This window comes from Thamnophis elegans, chromosome 11, assembly GCF_009769535.1.
Source record: "Thamnophis elegans isolate rThaEle1 chromosome 11, rThaEle1.pri, whole genome shotgun sequence".
Taxonomy (NCBI): domain Eukaryota; kingdom Metazoa; phylum Chordata; class Lepidosauria; order Squamata; family Colubridae; genus Thamnophis; species Thamnophis elegans.
Genome location: NC_045551.1, coordinates 4,132,549 through 4,152,052, shown reverse-complemented (window position 1 = coordinate 4,152,052; position 19,504 = coordinate 4,132,549). Strand labels below are relative to the sequence as shown.

Genomic DNA, 19,504 nt, shown 5'->3' with positions numbered 1-19,504 from the left:
CCCACCTCGGAAGGATGAAAGGCTGAGTCAACCTTGAGCCGGTCAGATTAGAACCGCTGAACTGCAGATAACAGTCAGCTGAAGTGGCCTGCAGTACTGCACCCTAACGACTGCGCCACCTCGGCTCTCTAATAGTTAAAATTTATATTATATTGTGTGTGTGTGTGTGTGTGTGTGTGTGTGTGTCTAAATGTATGCCATTTTGAACATTTCAAAGGTTTATAAAATGGAATTTGGGAAACCTACCCAATAGTATAAATAAAGTTCATATTCTGTTCATTTTGTATTAGAACCTCCAACAGTTGGAGCACGTGATCCACCATACAACTCTCCATTTCAAGAAAGAGTAGCAAAAGAACAAATTGCCTTCCCATGTCCCGTCAAAGGTACAGAGCACCATAAATTGCTAAGTGGAGACTTTCCATTTTGGAGAACGTTGACTTTTGTAACCTGATGATTTTATTATTTCTTGTTTAATTACATTTATTTGGTACCCAACTTTAATGGACTAAGAACGCAAACACAAAAACAATTGAAAACAACTGACCCATACAGACAGCCCAGATTAAATCACTCAGAATAAAATAATCTAAGTGGGCCCATTTCAAAATCTTGAAATCAGGTTTTCTGGAACCCCAGCAGAGAGGGCATCCTTATCTCTGGGCGTATGCTGTTCCAGATGGTGGGGCCATAATAGAGGAGGAATGCTTCCTAGATGCTACAAGATGACAATGTGACCTGGAGCACACTCATGCTGTTGGAACATACTAAGCAATAGCAATAGCAGTTAGACTTATATACCGCTTCATAGGGCTTTCAGCCCTCTCTAAGCGGTTTACAGAGTCAGCATATCGCCCCCACAGTCTGGGTCCTCATTTCACCCACCTCGGAAGGATGGAAGGCTGAGTCAACTTTGAGCCGGTGAGATTAGAACCGCTGAACTGCAGATAACAGTCAGCTGAAGTGGCCTGCAGTACTGCACCCTAACCACTGCACCACCTCAGCAGACAGAAATAGTTGGAGATAAATGGTTTCTCTGAGATCCAGGTCCTATGCCATACAGGGTTTGATAGTTAATAACCAGCACTTTGAATTAATTAATCGGCACTTCACTAATTTCTTGGGATGGGTGGATTAGGCCTTCCATCTTTTACAATAATCACTTGGCTACGATGACTGTGTTATTATTATTTTTAAAATAATAAATTAATACTACCCTGCAGGCAGAAGCCAAACGTTGGATCACGCCACCAAAGTTTGATTATTTTTCCAATATTTTAAAGCTGATTTGCTGTGTTAATAGCCAGTTTGCTATATTCTGCTGCATATGATAATAATGAGTGCCACTTGTTGAAATAACAAATATAATGGAGAATGTAGAGAGGCAATTTGTAGATAATTCTATCTGCTATTTCAAGCATGGCAAGGTATAGGAATTTTGAGGAGTTTTTAGCAGTTAACAATAGCAGTTAGACTTATATACCGCTTCATAGGGCTTTCAGCCCTCTCTAAGCGGTTTACAGAGTCAGCATATTGCCCCCAACAACAATCCGGGTCCTCGTTTTACCCACCTCGGAAGGATGGAAGGCTGAGTCAACTTTGAGCCGGTGAGATTGAACAGCCGAACTGCAGAACTGCAGTCAGCTGAAGTAGCCTGCAGTGCTGCATTTAACCACTGCGCCACCTCGGCTCTCTCTCTTTTTGGGGAGGAGGTCTGAGCCAGTTCAGAGGCTCTTGAATTGCGTTGTTGAAAACTATTAAATATGTTATTCTGAAATGCAATCTATTTTTTTTTTACTTCAAATGAAGTGGAATATTTAGAACCCTTTGTTTTATGATATAGGTACCCCAAAGCCTGTGATAAAATGGCTACATAACAACAGGGAGCTTATGGGCAATGAACCTGGGATTTCAATTTTGGAAGATGGAACTTTGCTGGTCATTGCCTCTGTCACACCATACAACAGCGGAAAATATATCTGCACAGCCATCAATGAAGCTGGAAACACAGAAATAAACTACAGCCTGAAAGTTTATGGTAAACTAACCCCTTTGCTAGGGGTTAATGTTACTTCATTCTAAATTTTAGAAAGTGATAATTGAGGTATAATTAAAATATTGACACTAGCTGTGTTAAAATAAAAATTAAAAATGAACTATTTTGAAGTTGCACATGCAAAAGCCAAGTAACTAAAAGGACTGAGAATATTGAAATAAAATCAACGATACAAATAAGCGACTTTGTTTAAGTATTTACTTTGCTTGCAGTCCCTCCTGAAATCAAAGATCAAGACGAAGTGACCAATGCATCTATGACCATTAACAAGCCTTTGGGTCTGTACTGTGAGGTATCTGGTGATCCGTTTCCAATCATCACTTGGTATAAAGATGATGTGCAGGTACACTAAGATGCTATTCTTTATTTTCTTAGATTAATGATGAAATTTAGCTGAAAGCATGAGATAAAAAGTATGAATATTTTTGTTAGGTTTTTGATACGTAATGAGGCTGGCAGCATTTCAAACGTATGAAGAAAACCAGACTGAGTTACACATGAATGGAATATTATTTTGATTCAATCTCATATAGGAATAATACTGAACCTCTTTTCTTCCTATAACCCTGACTAAAGCTGTATAAAAATACTTTCCTGTTCTGACCGCCCCTTTATTCACCAAAGCCCGTCGAGACAAAGATACTTCAAGAATTTATTAACACATAGACTGCCAAGCTAGCCACGATAGCTTCTCCAGCTCTAGTAAATACGTTGACTCCTGCGACGAGCGTGTGGAAAGTCATTCCTTTTGTAGTCTTGAGAGGAGCCTAATTACCACCAGCTGAATTCAATTATCTTCTGTAACTATGTAACTGTTCTTTACGCCTATTAGCCCTCCATTGCCAGGCATCCAGGACCAACTCCCTTGTCTCCTCCTCACTGCTCCAATGCATTACGTCAGGATAACACTCCCTTGTCTCCTCCCCACTGGTCCAAGGCTCAGGTGCCTCCTGGTGGCCAACCAGCCTCTCTGCGCCCTGCTCGGAGTCGGAACCCTGTCCAGGGTCCTCCATATCTTTCAGAGCTGACTCATAGGGCCCCTCGCTGATGGAGTCTGGTGGCATCTCCAACGGCTCCTGCTGGGCCACAACACTTTCCCATCAGAGGTGCAGGCTTTCCATCCAAAGAAGGATTTTGTTTTTCAAAAATAGCTGCAGACAAAACAACATTCAAGTATCCAGAGAATAGATCTTGGTTGCAACTTCTGCTAACCGTGAAATTTTCTGCATGAATGGACATTTTCCTAAACTCATTTTGTGATCTCAAGAATAGGTTGAAGGGATTAGATAAGTTGCTGTAACTCCAAACATTAATAGTTTGGAGTTCAAGCCTGCTGCCTTCATAATTATCCCATTAAAAGAGCAATACGAGAGGCAGACAACTCTCTTCTTCATTTCCTGTGGCTTCCCCAGAAGAATCTATCCTGTCAAAGCCCAGAGGTTTATGGTAATTCCCAAATAGGAATTGTTATTTAGCTTCTGTTATTACTCCAGGTTCCAAGGTATGTTATAAAGCTTGTCTAATTAAGCACTCACAATTATCTGGTATATTTAGCAGATATAACCTCAATTGTTCCTGAATCTTTTCAGGTTCTGGAGGGCATCAGTTTACAAATTTTGGAAAAGGGAAAATTGTTGAAACTTCTTAAAGTTGCAATTGATGATGCTGGCCAGTATTCATGCAAAGCCACCAATATAGCTGGGAGTTCAGAGAAATTTTTCACCATAGATGTGCAAGGTTGGTACATTTAACTATGATTATGATATGAAATTAAATATAAAGTGCCCTTAGCATTTCGGAATTATATGCTTAGGTATGCAATACAAGCATGAAGTACTCAGTAGTAAATTAACTCTCATACAGTCTTTAAAATATATTATAAATAACTGACTAACCTTATTATCTTGCATTATTATTTTGATGTGATATGGACCCATTAAAAGGACAAGAGAGCAACACGCTTAAGCCTAAGAGAATGAATCAGGACTCCAGATTATTTGTACTTGCTTTGTATAGTTTTTAACCCTGGATGTTTGAAATGATATGAACCTTGAAGTAGCATTATTTAGGCCAGTGGTAGTCAACCTGGTCCCTACCGCCCACTTGTGGGCGTTCCAGCTTTCATGGTGGGCGGTAGGGGTTTTGTCCAATCCTGAAGCACTTTCCTTTTTTTAATTTAATTGACTTCCGTACTTTATAAATCACCATTACTGTGGAACCGGTGGGCGGTTAGAAAATTTTACTACTAACAGAGATACAAAAGTGGGCAGGTAGATATAAAAAGGTTGACTATCCATGATTTAGGCTTTTTAGATTATTTAATGCTCTATTAATCATTCCTAAAATTCCAGAAATAACCAGTTCTGTGAGCCAATTTTCCAGAGGTGGGTTCCTACCAGTTCGCACCTATTCGGTAGAACCGGTTCATCAAATCTACCAAACCGGTTAGAAGAGGTTCCACCAGTGGACCCGTAAAAGCAGGCCACACCTACAGAAGAGGTCCCAAAATTTTTTGAAAGCCACCATTGCAATTTTCCTGGTTCACTGCTCCAATTCATTCCATAAATTAATGATGACAATCATTAATTTATGTACTGTGTACAATACTTTGTACTGTGCAATGGGTAGAAACTGCTCGTTGCAATTAATCCCAAAATTATCATTATTCAAATGTCAACCTAGAATGAAAATAGCTTTATATTGCCTATTTCCACAGTGAAATGCTAACATGGATACTATAAGTTGGTATTTAATATGTATTTAGGTGTGGAAAGAAAGGAAAAGAGTTTATTATTCCAGGATTAGCTTCCACTTTTCATTTTCTAAAAGCACTCTGGAGTATTTTAATAGGGCTTCCTATTTAATTATTGCCCTTGGTTGATGTCTCTTATTGTCTCTTTCCTCTAGTCCCACCCATTATAAGAGATGCTGGATCCAATGAACTTTCAGTCATCCTCAGCCAACAGGCAACTTTAGAATGCAGAGTCAGTGGGTCTCCATTTCCTATCATCCAGTGGTTCAAAGATAGCAAGTAAGGGCTAATTCTTAAACTTTTCTCACATGATTTATAGATGGAAAATAAGAAGCTTGCTTCCCCTCAATGTAGTAAAGTTGGTATCCTTTTCTTTGGCTTTGTACCATGTTTTAAGAATTAATTTAAGTAAAAAGAAATTCATATGAAGGTCAAAATCTTGGAACAGTGTTGGCTTCCATGCATAGGGTACTCTCCTCACATTATCACTTTCTAGATTAATTGTTAATGAAACTGAAAAAATCTTATATATTCTGTTCTGCTACGCACCTCACAACGTCCAATAAGAACTCACAGGTTAGGCTTCCTCCAGGTGCCGTCGGCCAGACAATGCCGACTGGCGACCCCTCGGGGGAAAGCCTTTTCTGTATCTGCTCCGGCTCTGTGGAATGAGTTACCAGCAGAGATCCGGACCCTCCCCACTCTCGTGGCCTTCCAAAAAGCCACCAAAATCTGGCTGTTCCGGCAGGCCTGGGGTTGCTGATTCAAATCAGGTTCAACCCCCAATTAAACCGGATGTATGTTGGGTTTTTAAACTGTTTGTTAATGTTTGTATTCTCCCCCTGTTATGTTATTTTTTATTTCATTCGTATTTGTAAGCCGCCCTGAGTCCCCCTGGGATTGGGCGGCATATAAACCCATTAAATTACGAATTTACAAATTAGGTTCTATATTTCCCCCCAAAAATGGATTACTCAGGACAGCAGTGGGTTGTCATTTTTTTTCCACTATTGGCTATGGCGCACTCCTGCGCGCACTTGTTCGCGGTGCTTCTGTGCATGTGTAGAAGCATTGGGGCAAGTGGGCGGAGCATCCTGTCACCGCTACTACTGGTTCGGCCAAACTGGGCCGAACTGGGAGCAACACACCACTGACTCAGGATTTTCCACAGGGTAAATTTTGATATTATTTTACTTTGTACTGTACCTTTCAGTATGCAAGCTTTATTTACAAACATTTTATTAAATTGATGCCATTTTAAGGTGTTTTCCCCCCACCAGGCCCCTCTTTTTAGGTGATCCTAATATTGAGGTTTTGGACAAAGGGCAGATTCTTCAAATAAAGAGTTCTCGAAGTGTTGACAAAGGACGCTACCAATGCAGTGCAACCAATTCTGCAGGAAAACAGTTTAAGGAACTCAAACTCATAATCCACAGTGAGTTATTAAAAAAATGCATTGCACATCTGTTTAAGGCATGGTGATAATAAATATGACAGCAGCCCCTGTGCCCCAATTTCTTCCGACAGAAGATGAATCAAAAAGTTCCTTCAGCTGACAACATTTATTTATTCATTCACTTGTGCCTTTACATTCATTTTATTGTAGAAACTGTAAAATTGATCACCGTAAGAAATAACGCTTAAAAGAAAAATACAGTTATTGATAAACATGCTAATGATTATATCAGAGGTTCTATTGCTATAATGGATCTTTAGTCTAGAAAACCCCATTGTATATTTTTTTTTCATTGTGAAAATTTGGAATTGGAACTTCAGAAACAAGACTTCTCAGAGTTGATTTTATCCCTTTTTCGGTTGTTTGTTTCACCCCCTGTTACTGGAGGGGGGGCCTTTTTCTGGTTCCACCACAAAACCGCGGTAGACTAAAGTGCGCTCGCCGAAAGCGCGTACGTGACGTCATCACAGCGTGACGAAAACAGCACGCTGTGAGCGGTAAACTTAAAATTAACGCGTAAATCTAAACCTAACCCCCCAAACCTAACCCTAAACATAACCCTAAGCCTAACCCTTAACCTAACGCTAAACCTAACGCTAAACCTAACCCTTAACCTAACGCTAAACCTAATGCTAACCCTTAACCTAACCCTAAACCTAACCCTAACGCTTAACGTAACCCTAAACCTAACCCTAACCCTTAACCTAACCCTAACCCTAAACCTAACCCTTACCTTTATGTGAATCGGCTTGCTTTAAAAGCGCTTTTTAAAGCGCCCTTTTTTTTCCGCGGTCGTATTTGTCGCGCTGCTGATGACGTCAGGTACGCTCTTTAATCGGGCACGCTTTAGTGGACCGCGGTTTTGTCGTGCCACGCTTTTTCTTCCTCTGTATTTAAGGTAGAAAGTTGAAATTAACTCATTTTTCCTTTGGACTGTCCTCTTTATGACCAAGTTGCAGAAATGAAGGTTTCCCCGATAGACAGAAGAACTGAGTGACCATCACATTTGCAACTGTGTGTAGCGTAAATTTACTGTTCTTTCTAATTTCCAATACATTTCTTGTATTACAATTTCTTCTTCAGTCAAACAGAGATTCTTTCAGGTACAGATAAGTGTTTTCTTTTTGGTGATTTTAGTTATTTCTGGAATTATAATGTTTAGAAATTTGAGCATTTTACTGATTTTTGTTTACCTTGCCAAAAGTTGAGGAACTAAAGAGATTAAAACCTTTAAATGGAAAGAAACAGCTTTTCTTTTTGAAAGAGTGAATAGAAGGATCCTTGTGTGGGAATTCTGTCTTGTTTACATAATAATTGTAAAACAAAATCTGGAAGGTGGATTACCAGAGCCACAAGAGGAAATGAGAGAAAATATTTGATTTATAGACCTGTTGAAAGGCTTGAATTTTTTTTAACTCTTTACCGGAACCAGAAGTTATTTCTGAAGATGAATAAATCCCTGTGGAGACAATTGAGATGGATTCACTGGATTTATAAATCCACAATCTGAAAATGTTTGCATGTGGATTTTTTTTGAAGCTTGGCTCCTAGTGATGACTGTCACACTGATGTGACTGAAGATAATTTTTGGCACGGATAGACAAAGCTTAGAAACAACTGGGTAAAGCACATGAAGAGTACTAAATCATTATGGTGATTCTTTAAAGTGAATCTATTTCTCTTAGTCTGAATTCTTACTTCCTGTGTCCTTTTCCAGGTTGAATTTTACTGAAAACAAAGCTTTACCTTCCTTTTGTGATTAATGAAAGATTAAAGTGGATTGGTAAATTCCCAGGATTAGTGAGCATAACCTGAAAAAGAAAAATTGGCAGAAGAGAATAGCAGTAATGAATGGTACCTGTTGTTTGGCTAAGATAGAACCTAGATAGAACATTTTGAATCTTGTATAGTCATTGAAACAAGAGACCAGTGATGGACTGCCAGAATAGTGAAGGATAGGCCATAACTGTCATTATGCATGAAGGCTTTATGGAAGTATGGAGAAATAAATGAAAGACAAGAGAACAAAATGGGAAACAATTTGTAGGGGAGAAAGTCTATGTAATACAAGCTGACCAGATGTTATAGCAATAGCAATAGCAGTAGACTTATATACCGCTTCATAGGGCTTTCAGCCCTCTCTAAGCGGTTTACAGAGAGTCAGCATATTGCCCCCAACAATCTGGGTCCTCATTTTACCCACCTCGGAAGGATGGAAGGCTGAGTCAACCCTGAGCCGGTGAGATTTGAACCGCTGAACTGCTGATCTAGCAGTAGCCTGCAGTGCTGCATTTAACCACTGCGCCACCTTGGCTCTTTATAGCACTTAAAATAGAACTAAACTTGGATGAGGTTGTATTTCCAATTACTTTCCCCAGTATCTTAAACTCCAAATACACTAATTCAGAAATTATCTGACACCCAGATAAGTGTTATCTTCGTTTTGTTAGCTGCCTTCAAAATTTATTTATTACTGGTATATCCCTGAGGCCAGATAAAACCAAGGAAAATAAAAAAGGAAGAATTTTCAATACTAAATAGCAGGTAACTTCTGTTACATTTATATGTGACATAATAGACAGGCTACTTTAAACCGTGTAATTTTTCTTCAAATAATACCTACGAAATGCCGCATTCTGAATATACGTAAATTAATAAAAGATATTTGGAAGTGTTCAACTTCAAGCTCTTTTTCACTCATATTTCTCTTAAAAATCTGTTCCTTTCTGCATCAGAGTAGATGACTCTGAAGATCTGTTCAAATTGGGTATGGAAAATCGCTTAGATTAGTTGGCTAAAGTATCCCCTTACCTAGAGGAGCCGAGGTGGCGCAGTGGTTAGGGTGTAGTATTGCAGGCACTTCAGCTGACTGTTATCTGCAGTTCAGCGGTTCAAATCTCACCGGCTCAAGGTTGACTCAGCCTTCCATCCTTCCGGGGTGGGTGAAATGAGGACCCAGACTGTGGGGGCAATATTCTGACTTTATAAACTGCTTAGAGGGGGCTGAAAGCCCTATGAAGCGGTATATAAGTCTAACTGCTATTGCTATTGCTATTGCTAGATATGCCGTACATTTGAATACATTCATGGTTTTCTTTGCCAACCAATACACCTGACTGTATGTTATCTTTGAAACCTATCACAGGTTGGGTTTTAGTCATTCTGGAAGCATAGGTTGTAGTTAGCATGAATACATTTCCACCATCAGCAATCACATTTGGAAACTTGTTTATTACACCATATGAGTGTGCTGTGAATGTCATTTACAAGCATCTGCAAATGATTAGTTTACAATCATTATTATAGGCTTGAAGAGCATATATTTGCTTGAAGAGCAAGGGTGTCTAGTTCCGGATTTCAAAACATATTGAAATCATCAGGGTGCTTTAAAAACTTCTGGTTTTTAAAGTCACATGAGGTTTCTTGGGTGAAATTTAAAGTCTTTAGTAAAGCTGTTTTCTTTTTAAGGTACTGAGTTGGCTAGCAATGCAGTGACTATCAAGACTTCTTTTTTTTAAAAAAAAAATTAAACTGCTTTTACATGTGTACATGTTCTTATAGTACTTGGCCCTTATAATTAGAAAGATATCATATTTGGTCAACTGGAGCTCATCAAAAGATCTCAAATCTCTACTCTAAATTTTATAAAGACTTGGATATGTGACTTCTCTCTGTGTGTGTGTGCCATGTTTCTGTCTCATTGTCTCACTCACTTATTTTTAAAGAAATATATGCCCCATTTTCTTTGGAAGAAAAGAGTCTCAGACTAGCTCACAAAATTAAAACCACATAAAACACAGTAACCACATATTTTAAGAGAAAATCAATATCTAAAGTTAAAATGTAAAGGATTGGCATTAGCTGTCAAACAAAATTAATCAAAAGCAGAATCAAAGGTTTAGTAATGAACTGAAAAATATGTATTTGAAGAAAATTTCTCCTTATAAAACATTGCATATGTACATGTATATGTATATGTGTGTGTGCGTGCGCACACACACACACACACACACACTTACTTAACATTATAGAGAGTTTCTTTCTTTCTTAGATCTCCTATTAACATGCTAACTAACTTTCCAAGCACTGGAGCCTTCTCCAGGGAGTTAGACAGTTGTGGGATTCAGCCAGTTCGCACCAATTTTGGGAGAACCGGTTCTTAACTTTCTAAGAGGTTCAGAGAACCGGTTCTTGCAAGAAATCTTTTGGTTTTTTCCCCACTTTACAGGGCTAATCCTATAAGGAAGGCAGGAAGGAAACATTCTAGTGTTGTTTCTAGCTTAATCTTTATTGCCCTGCTTACAGAAACTGCCTCTCCCATTAACCCTTATTACATTGTAACAGCTAAGGTGAAGCGCCCATCGACCTGAGTGATATTGAGTTGGCCCCGCCCACACGGTCACATGAGCACTAAGCCCTGCCTGGTCATTAGGACAGAGAACCGGTTGGTAAATTATTTGAATCCCACCACTGGAGTTAGGTCTTCTCATAATGTGCCTAAAGTAGGATAATTTGAGTCTGGTCATTTGTGTTTCAAGTGAGAACTCCGAGTTGATTTGTTTAATGCTCCACTTGTTTGTTTTCTTTGCTAATAGGGTATTTTGTATATTTGTTTTTGAATCTTACTGTTCTTTTTTTTATTCCTTTTCTACAAAGTTCCACCTATAATTAAAGGAGAAAACATTACCATGGAGGTGTCAGCATTGCAACATACCAGCTTGAAGCTGGAGTGTGAAGCACGAGGAATTCCAGTTCCTACAATAACATGGTATAAAGATGGAAGCCCAATTATTTCTGGACCCCAAGCTCTTTATTTGGAACATGGACAATTTCTTCAGATCCCTCATGCTCAAGTCTCTGATTCGGCTCAATACACCTGCCAGGCAACCAATGAAGCTGGAATGGCTGAAAAAATATTCCAAGTGGATGTCTATGGTAGGAAGTGATATCACCAGGGGTGGCTTGCTGTCAGTTCTAACCTCTTCTCTAGAAGAGGTTCCACAAATCTACAGTGCCGTTTAGAACCGGTTCCAGCTCCCCCCCCCCCCGCCTGTCTGCACATCATCAAGATGAAGAGTGAGAGGAGGAATTCCGGGAGTTGAAGTCCACAAGTCTTAAAGCTGTCAAGTTTGAACACCCCTGGGTTTTTTTTTCCTAAAGGTTAGGGGTGCGAGGGTCTTGTAACTTGACAGCTTTAAGACTTGCACATTTCAATGCCAGAGTTCCTGAGCCAACATGACTGGAGGAGGAATTCTGGGAGTTGAAGTCCACAAGGCTTAAAGCTGTCAAGTTTGAACACCCCTGGGGTTTTTTTCCTAAAGGGTTAGGGGTGCGAGGGTCTTGTAACTTGACAGCTTTAAGACTTGCACACTTCAATGCCTGAGCCAACATGACTGGAGGAGGAATTATGGGAGTTGAAGTCTGCAAGTCTTAAAGCTGTCAAATTTGGAATCAGTTGGATTGAAATGGGTGGCTATAGAGTTGTGATGGCACAGTGGTTAGAATGCAGTATTGCAGCAGGGAGTGGGTTCCTGCCCGTTCTAACCTCTTCTATAGAAGAGGTTCCACAAATCTACCGTGCCGTTTAGAACCGGTTCCAGCTCCCTCCTTCCGCCCATCCGCACATCATCAAGATGAAAAGCGAGAGGAGGAATTCTGGGGGTTGAAGTCCACAAGTCTTAAAGCTGTCAGGTTTGAACACCCCTGGGGTGTTTTTTCTAAACGGTTAGGGGTGCAAGGGTCTTGTAACTTGACAGCTTTAAGACTTGCGTGCTTCAAATTCCAGAGTTTCTGAGCCAACATTTTGGTTGCAAAGCAAGAGTGTTGTTAAGTGAGTTTCACCACATTTTACAAGTTGGCCATGCCCATCTAGTCACATGGCTGGCAAGCCACTCCCACCCAGTCACATGGCTGGCAAGCCACTCCCACCCGGTCACATGGCCACCAAGCGATTCCCACAAAGCAGGCCACACCTACAGAAGAGGTTCTAAAAAATTTTGAAACCCATCACTGGATATCACCATAGAGTATTTGCATGTATGCCACTTTTTACAGTACTGGAGGTTGATTTGTGAAACCTGGCAATTTCTGGTCTTTAAATGTTCCAATTTCCTCTTGACTGGTGGCTTTTTTTGCAGTTTGTTTTTGCCTTTCAGCTGTCAGCAGGGTTCATCCATATTGAAGTGAGAGCAGTAGCAATAGCAATAGGAGTTAGACTTATATACCGCTTCATAGGGCTTTCAGCCCTCTCTAAGCGGTTTACAGAGTCAGCATATCGCCCCCCACAGTCTGGGTCCTCATTTCACCCACCTCGGAAGGATGGAAGGCTGAGTCAACCTTGAGCCGGTGAGATTTGAACCGCTGAACTGCAGACAACAGTCAGCTGAAGTGGCCTGCAGTACTGCACCCTAACCACTGCGCCACCTCGGCTCTTAATAATCATAGCATAACATGGGTAAGAAAGAGGAGGAGGAAGCTTGTTGTCCTGTATCATTTTTCTCACCTGGAGAATGAATTCCATCATTCATGAGCATTCTTGTTTTAAAAAAGTGGTGTTTGAGCTCTTCTCTCTCTCTCTCTCTCTCTCTCTCTCTCTCTCTCTCTCTCTCTCTCTCTCTCTCTCTCTCTCTCTCTCTCTCTCTCTCTCTCTCTCTCTCTCTCTCTCTCTCTCTCTCTCTCTCTCTCTCTCTCTCTCTCTCTCTCTCTGTCATCCATGTTAGGCTTTCTACCCTCCTTTCTCAAGAGGTGATCATAGGCATCCATATGAGAGGAGGAGGGGGGAAACTGATTTAATATAAATCCCGATGCATAAGGTGTGACTTTCATACCATGTTAATGACATCATTTCTCTTGTGTCATCATTTTTGAAGGAATGAAAAGATTTATTTTTTATTTTTTGCAATCTGTTTTTTTATTTTTAAACATAAAAAAACAACATAAAAAAATCTCATCCATTACATACAGCATGTCCTTTGGTTACAAGTGTTTTTGCATCCATATTCTCAATTACATTTACAATCACAGATTTTCCATCTAATATAACTAAATACCTCACTTTCATTGTACAACATATATTCAATTACAATTTTTTTTTCAATAAACCTAATTCCCTTACATTCTTGATTGTCTGTTTAATAACAATAGACCTTTATATAATCACCTATCCTGATATGAAAAAGATTTACCAACCATTTATATTTGTATATCACTGTTTTCAATTATGTATAATCCCACCAAATCAACTATCGGATATGCTTATGTTCATTATTGTCCTTGTACATCATACATTCAAAGATGTTATTCCTTCGTTTTTCAACAAGGTATTCTAAAGAGTCACTTCATATATATACACCAATTTTTAATTACTTCTTTATTAAAATTATTTATCAACAACAAGATATCTTTACAATATATACTTAGAGTTATACATTATATCACCAATCCTTTATCAAGTATACATAAATTCATTGTTATCCTTATCCGTTTTAAAACAATTTATTGTTTTATTGAAGATGCTAGTGACTTTGGCAGCCTGGTTCTACTTCCATATCTAAATTAGTTATAAACAATGTAAACCAGGTTAACATTGTTAACAGAGCCGAGGTGGTGCAGTGGTTAGGGTGCAGTACTGCAGGCCACTTCAGCTGACTGTTAGCTGCAGTTCAGCGGTTCAAATCTCACCAGCTCAAGGTTGACTCAGCCTTCCATCCTTCCGAGGTGGGTGAAATGAGGACCCAGACTGTGGGGGCGATATGCTGACTCAATTTGCTAAAAATCTGTAAACTGCTTAGAGAGGGCTGAAAGCCCTATGAAGCGATATATAAGTCTAATAAATAAATAAATAAAAGAAGATATCTATACTGCAGGGTATGGATCAGGGGTGGGTTTCACGCCCCGTTCCAACCGGTTCGGTTGGAACGGGGCCGGCGGCGTCCTCGTGCACGTGCGTGGTGCACGCATGCGTACTAGCGTCTGTACGATGCTCCAGCTGCTCCTGGAGGATCGCGCAGGCGCTGTATGCATCCTGCACATGCGTGGAAGCGCAGAACTCGTCAAAACCGGGTAAGAAGCGCGGGCGGGCGGGTGGGTCCTTCGCCGTTCCCGGAAGTTACTTACTTCCGGGTTCGCCGACCAACCGGTTCGCGGGGACCACCGCGAACCGGTTGAAACCCACCCCTGGTATGGATCCATGGAGAACATATGTCACTTTTAGCATGGAAGAAAATTCCTTAGGCTGAGAAAAAAAGAAAACCAATTGTGACAATGTTGGCTTGTGGGGGTGGAAAATCTTATTTTTTTTTAACTTTTTTCCAGTACCGCCAGTTATTGAAGGTGTCAGTGAAACCCTTCAAAACAAGCAAGTTGTTGTTGGAAGTTCACTTATATTGGAATGTAATGCAGCCGGCAAACCCCCTCCCCTGTTAACCTGGCTGAAGGATGGAGTTCCTGTTACAGCAAGTGACAATCTCCATGTTGTGTTTGGTGGGAAGAAGCTGGAGATCCTGAATGCTGCCGTGGCTGACCATGGCCAATATGTGTGTGTAGCTACCAGCATAGCTGGGGAACAGGAGATCAAGTACGATGTGGAAATCCTCGGTGAGTAGAAACCGTGGAATGATGCATTAAATTTTATTTTAGTATCTCTGGTGGCACAGTGGTTGGAATGAAGAACTGCAGGATTATTCTGCCCATTAACAGGAATTCGATCCTGACGGGGCTTGAAGTTGATTCAGCCTTCCATTGACTGAGGTCAGTAAAATGAGGACCCAGATTCTTGGGAGCAATAAGCTGACATTATAAACCACTCAGAGAGTATTGTAAAGCTTTGTGGCATGGCATGTAAGCCTAATCACTATTGCTATTTGATTTTCGTTGCACTTTCAAAGAATGCGAAAGTTACATATTTATATTAGCAATAGCACTTAGAGTTATATACTCCTTCATAATGCCTCATAATCCTCTACAAGCAGTTTACGGAGTCAGCATATTCCCCTAACAATCTGGGTCCTCATTTTACTGATCTTGGAAGGATGGAAGGATAGATCAACCTTGAGCCGGTGAAAATCAAACTGCTGGCAGTCAGCAGAATTAGCCTGCAATACTGCATTCTAACTGCACCACCATGGCTCTTTGTACACAATTTCTACATTTCCATCCATGTGACATTTGAAATGATAATTTCTTAGTGACTGATGCTTCCTTTCCTTTTCTACACATATATAAAGCACCACTGGGATGCTTTTGCACACTGTAGAAATATTGCAGTTGGTATTTTCAATTCAAGTTAGTGGATAATTTGGACATAACGAAAGTTAAAGGGTAACTTGTTTGGAATTTAGAAAAAAAATAAAATAAAAATTATTAGTTGGTGGTCTGATATTGTCTTGAACTTGGTTCCGATTTTACCTATAACTATGTTGATTATTATATAAAAAGAATCATATTATACTATTAGACCATCACAGTTGCAACATGAGTTTGGATTTTTCCTCCAGTTGCAGAGTTACAATTGTGTAATATTTTTAATTAATCAGGAACATTATTATTATTATTAGGGAAAGTGTAATAGGATGTAGGGATGACCTTGATTGACAGGGGGAAGAGTCATGGGCTAGACAGTGGTTTGATAAACAAAATCTGAGTGTGAAGGAGGGATGAAGATGGATAAAGCATCTCAGAAAGGACCTTTCCCAGTTTTTAGGAGACTAAAAGTACTTTTAGACTTTCAAAATGTTGTGATTGTAACCTTATAATAAAGGTAGTGTTTTTAATCCATGATTGCTATTTTTTGCCTGGTCTACTGTACCTCGAAGTGGGGGGTGGGAAAGGGGGAAAATCAACATTGATGTGAGCCACAATAAGAGGAATTCTAGTCTTCTTTCAGCATTTGGCGTGTTAACAAGTCTCCATGCCATTCTGATAAACTTGCTCACAAGAAAATAACCCCTGCAGATAATGAGGCTTGAAAGTAGGTTCTCTAAGCCCAGCGGTGGGATTCAACTAGGTTGCACCTAGCCGGGAGAACCAGTTGTTAACTTTTTGAGCAGTTCAGAGAACCGGTTGTTGGAAGAAATCTCCTTTTGTTTTTCCCCACTTTACAGGGCTAATCCTGTAAGGAAGGCAGGAAGGAAACATTCTAGTGTTGTTTCTAGCCTCATCTTTATTGTCCTGCTTACAGAAACTGCCTCTCTGGTTAACCTTTATTACATTATAGTAGCTAAGGCAAAGTGTCCATCGATATGAGTGACATTGAGTTCGCCATGCCCACCCAGTCACATGACAACCGAGCCATGCCTACCCAGCTGGTCATTAGGGCAGAGAACCGGTTGTTAGATAATTTGAATCCCACCACTGTCTAAGCCTGAATGCACAAACAATTTGTCAAGGGAACACCATAACACGTCAGAAAGAGTAAGGATAATGGAAAAGATATTTGAAGATTATTTAAAAACCTGTAAATATATTTTGAAAATATTTCTACCTAAGATTCAGTTTCCATCCCTCCTGTCTCCCCCCTCCCACTCTCTCTTCCCCCTAGTTCCACCAAGTTTGGAAGGAGGAAATGAATCTTCAGACCACACTGTGATTCTCCACAACCACCTAGAGTTGGAATGTCCAACAGTAGGAACACCCCTGCCAAGCGTCACGTAAGAGATTATAACTCAATTTTTTTTAAAAAAAAAGTTTGCACAGGAAATTTGGGTGAAAGTAAAGTTACCAAGAAAGTGAAGTGATAAAACCATACGATATTCCATAAAATATTTTTTTAATAAAAAATATTGCTGCAGGAGATTTAATTGCCACCTGTAGGGTAACCTCCTGATGGGTATTTCTCGTGGCTGGTGACATTTGATGGGAGGGCAGAGCAATCCTGGGGGAATCTTTCATTTGTTTTCCTTAACCTGGGAAACAGGAGACCAATTTATTCCACATGCTACTCTCCTGATTCAAGAATGTGGAGAAAAATCAGTCAGTCAATCACATATTAGCCATGAAGGATACACTGTGATTCTCTGTTGTTTCTCTGCAAATACGACAGATTCTCAGTGCACAATTATCTGCAGTGCCCTGGCAAATTCAGTAGTCTTAGCAGTGCAGTTATATTGAGCCGAGGTGGCGCAGTGGTTAAATGCAGCACTGCAGGCTACTTCAGCTGACTGCAGTTCTGCAGTTCGGCGGTTCAAATCTCACCGGCTCAAGGTTGACTCAGCCTTCCATCCTTCCGAGGTGGGTAAAATGAGGACCCGGATTGTTGGGGGCAATATGCTGACTCTGTAAACCGCTTAGAGAGGGTTGAAAGCCCTATGAAGCGGTATATAAGTCTAACTGCTATTGCTATTGCTATTGCTATTGCTGTTTCAAAAGTAAAAAGAAGAAGAAAAATGGCCAACTGAAAGATTTATCATCTAGAAGTGCCTTCAGGCCTTTCAATTAATCTTGAATATTCAATTTTTTTTACTTTATAATGAGTTCTTTCTTCTCCTTCCTGCTCTTCTTTTACTGTCTAGAAAAGGTGAAAGAGCTTATTTTTTGGAAAAGTAATGCCATGAGTTCCCTGGGTAAAATGGATGGAATGCATAGCATGCAGAATGAACTGCTCAACTCATTAGCAAAGACAGATGGAAATTAATTTCCATAGATCTGGCCAGTTCAGGGGTTCACACACCCCATTTCCTTCTACACTACAAAGAAGTTCTAAAGTGAAAAGTTGTGCTAGTACTTTCAAATAAGATTTTATTGTCATAGCTTTGCCTGCTGCACACTTCTGCCTTTTCCCACTAACCGCTGCCAGCATGTTTCATTCCAGAAAAGATAGGTTAAAGTAGAATTATAGTATGATGCCCTTTCAATGATAGTCCTAGGGCAGGGCTGTGAAACTCCTGGCCCACAGGCTGGATGTGCTGGCCACGCCCTCACCCGGTTTAGCAAATGGGGAAAAAGTCCCAATAATGCACGTGATAATGCCATGACGACGTGAGTCTGACACCCCTGTCCTAGGGGATACATGGTTCACTGACAAATGCACGCACGTCAAAAGTGCGCCTAGAAAACCGCGGTGAAAAAGCCGTGATGTTGAAATTGCGGCCACAATAGTGTGCCGACAAAAGCGCGCCCACAAACAATGCGAAAACAAGCTAATAACCCTAACCCTAACCCTAACCCTAACCCTAACCCAACCCCAACCCCAACCCCAACCCCAACCCCAACCCCAACCCCAACCCCAACCCTAACCCTAACCCTAACCCTGAACCTTACCTTAACCCTTACCTTAACCTAATCGCGCTTCTGTCGGTGCGCTTTTGTCGGCGCGCTGTTGTGGGCACGATTTCAACGTCACGGCTTTCTCACCGCAGTTTTGTCGTCGCGCTTTTGACGTGCGCGTATTTGTCGGGTCACGGGGATTATGGCAACACCCATAAATCAGCATCGTTTACTAGATGGCAATCCTATCTCTCAATCCTGGAACTGTAACCCTAATCTTGACACCTGGAACTGTAAACATTCTCATTTATGCCTCACAATCTCTTCTTTATACAAAATAAACATTTTGAACATCTGCTTTTCTCCCATCAGGTGGTTCAAAAACGGCCAACCTATTGAAGGAGGAGTTGGATATAAATTTTTGCTCAATGGACGCAAGTTTTTCATCTCTAGGGCTGAAATATCGGATGCAGGCCATTATCAATGTATAGCGACCAACAAGGCGGGAGAAATCAAGAAAGAATTTGATGTGATTGTGCATGGTGTGTCATTTTCTGTAGGAAAGGGGGGAAAAAGGGAATGTTTGGGTTATACCTTTCTGTGAACCATTTTAAATACGTTATGGTTTTCTGAGGACATCACAGAAGAATTTCGGGATTTGAAATGGATTTAGAAGCTTTGTGATATTTATGGAAAAAATGGAAGTCAAGTTATTCAAGTATATGCTAATTATTCTAGGCTACTTTAGCACACAAATATTAAACCCATTCCTGCATTGCTCTATTAATCTTTTCAGGCAAACCTTTATTAGGTATTTGGATATTGAACGCAACTCAGATACCCTTCTAGTCTTTCCTTCTTGCTATTATTTCTTTCTGCTGCTTCTCCGTAGATTTATGCAATGTGCCTGTGCTTCTTAACTGTAGCAACTTTAAGGTGTGAGGATTTCAGCACCTAGACTTCTCCAGCCATCTAGGTTGACTGGGGAATTCTGGGAGCTGAAATCCACAAGTCTGAAAGTAGACAAAGTTGAGAAACT

At 40.3% G+C, this 19,504-nt stretch overlaps 1 protein-coding gene across 1 annotated transcript in view; it reads left to right on the top strand.

The window, feature by feature from the left end:
* Window positions 1-19,504, top strand: part of HMCN1 (hemicentin 1) — a 264,205-nt gene that overhangs the window by 111,845 nt on the left and 132,856 nt on the right. Inside the window, 10 exon segments of the mRNA XM_032226793.1 lie at window positions 291-386; window positions 1,844-2,038; window positions 2,269-2,399; window positions 3,646-3,793; window positions 4,964-5,087; window positions 6,089-6,243; window positions 10,921-11,199; window positions 14,578-14,859; window positions 16,802-16,910; window positions 18,838-19,007. Of these exon segments, the coding sequence (XP_032082684.1) occupies window positions 291-386; window positions 1,844-2,038; window positions 2,269-2,399; window positions 3,646-3,793; window positions 4,964-5,087; window positions 6,089-6,243; window positions 10,921-11,199; window positions 14,578-14,859; window positions 16,802-16,910; window positions 18,838-19,007 (1,689 nt within the window).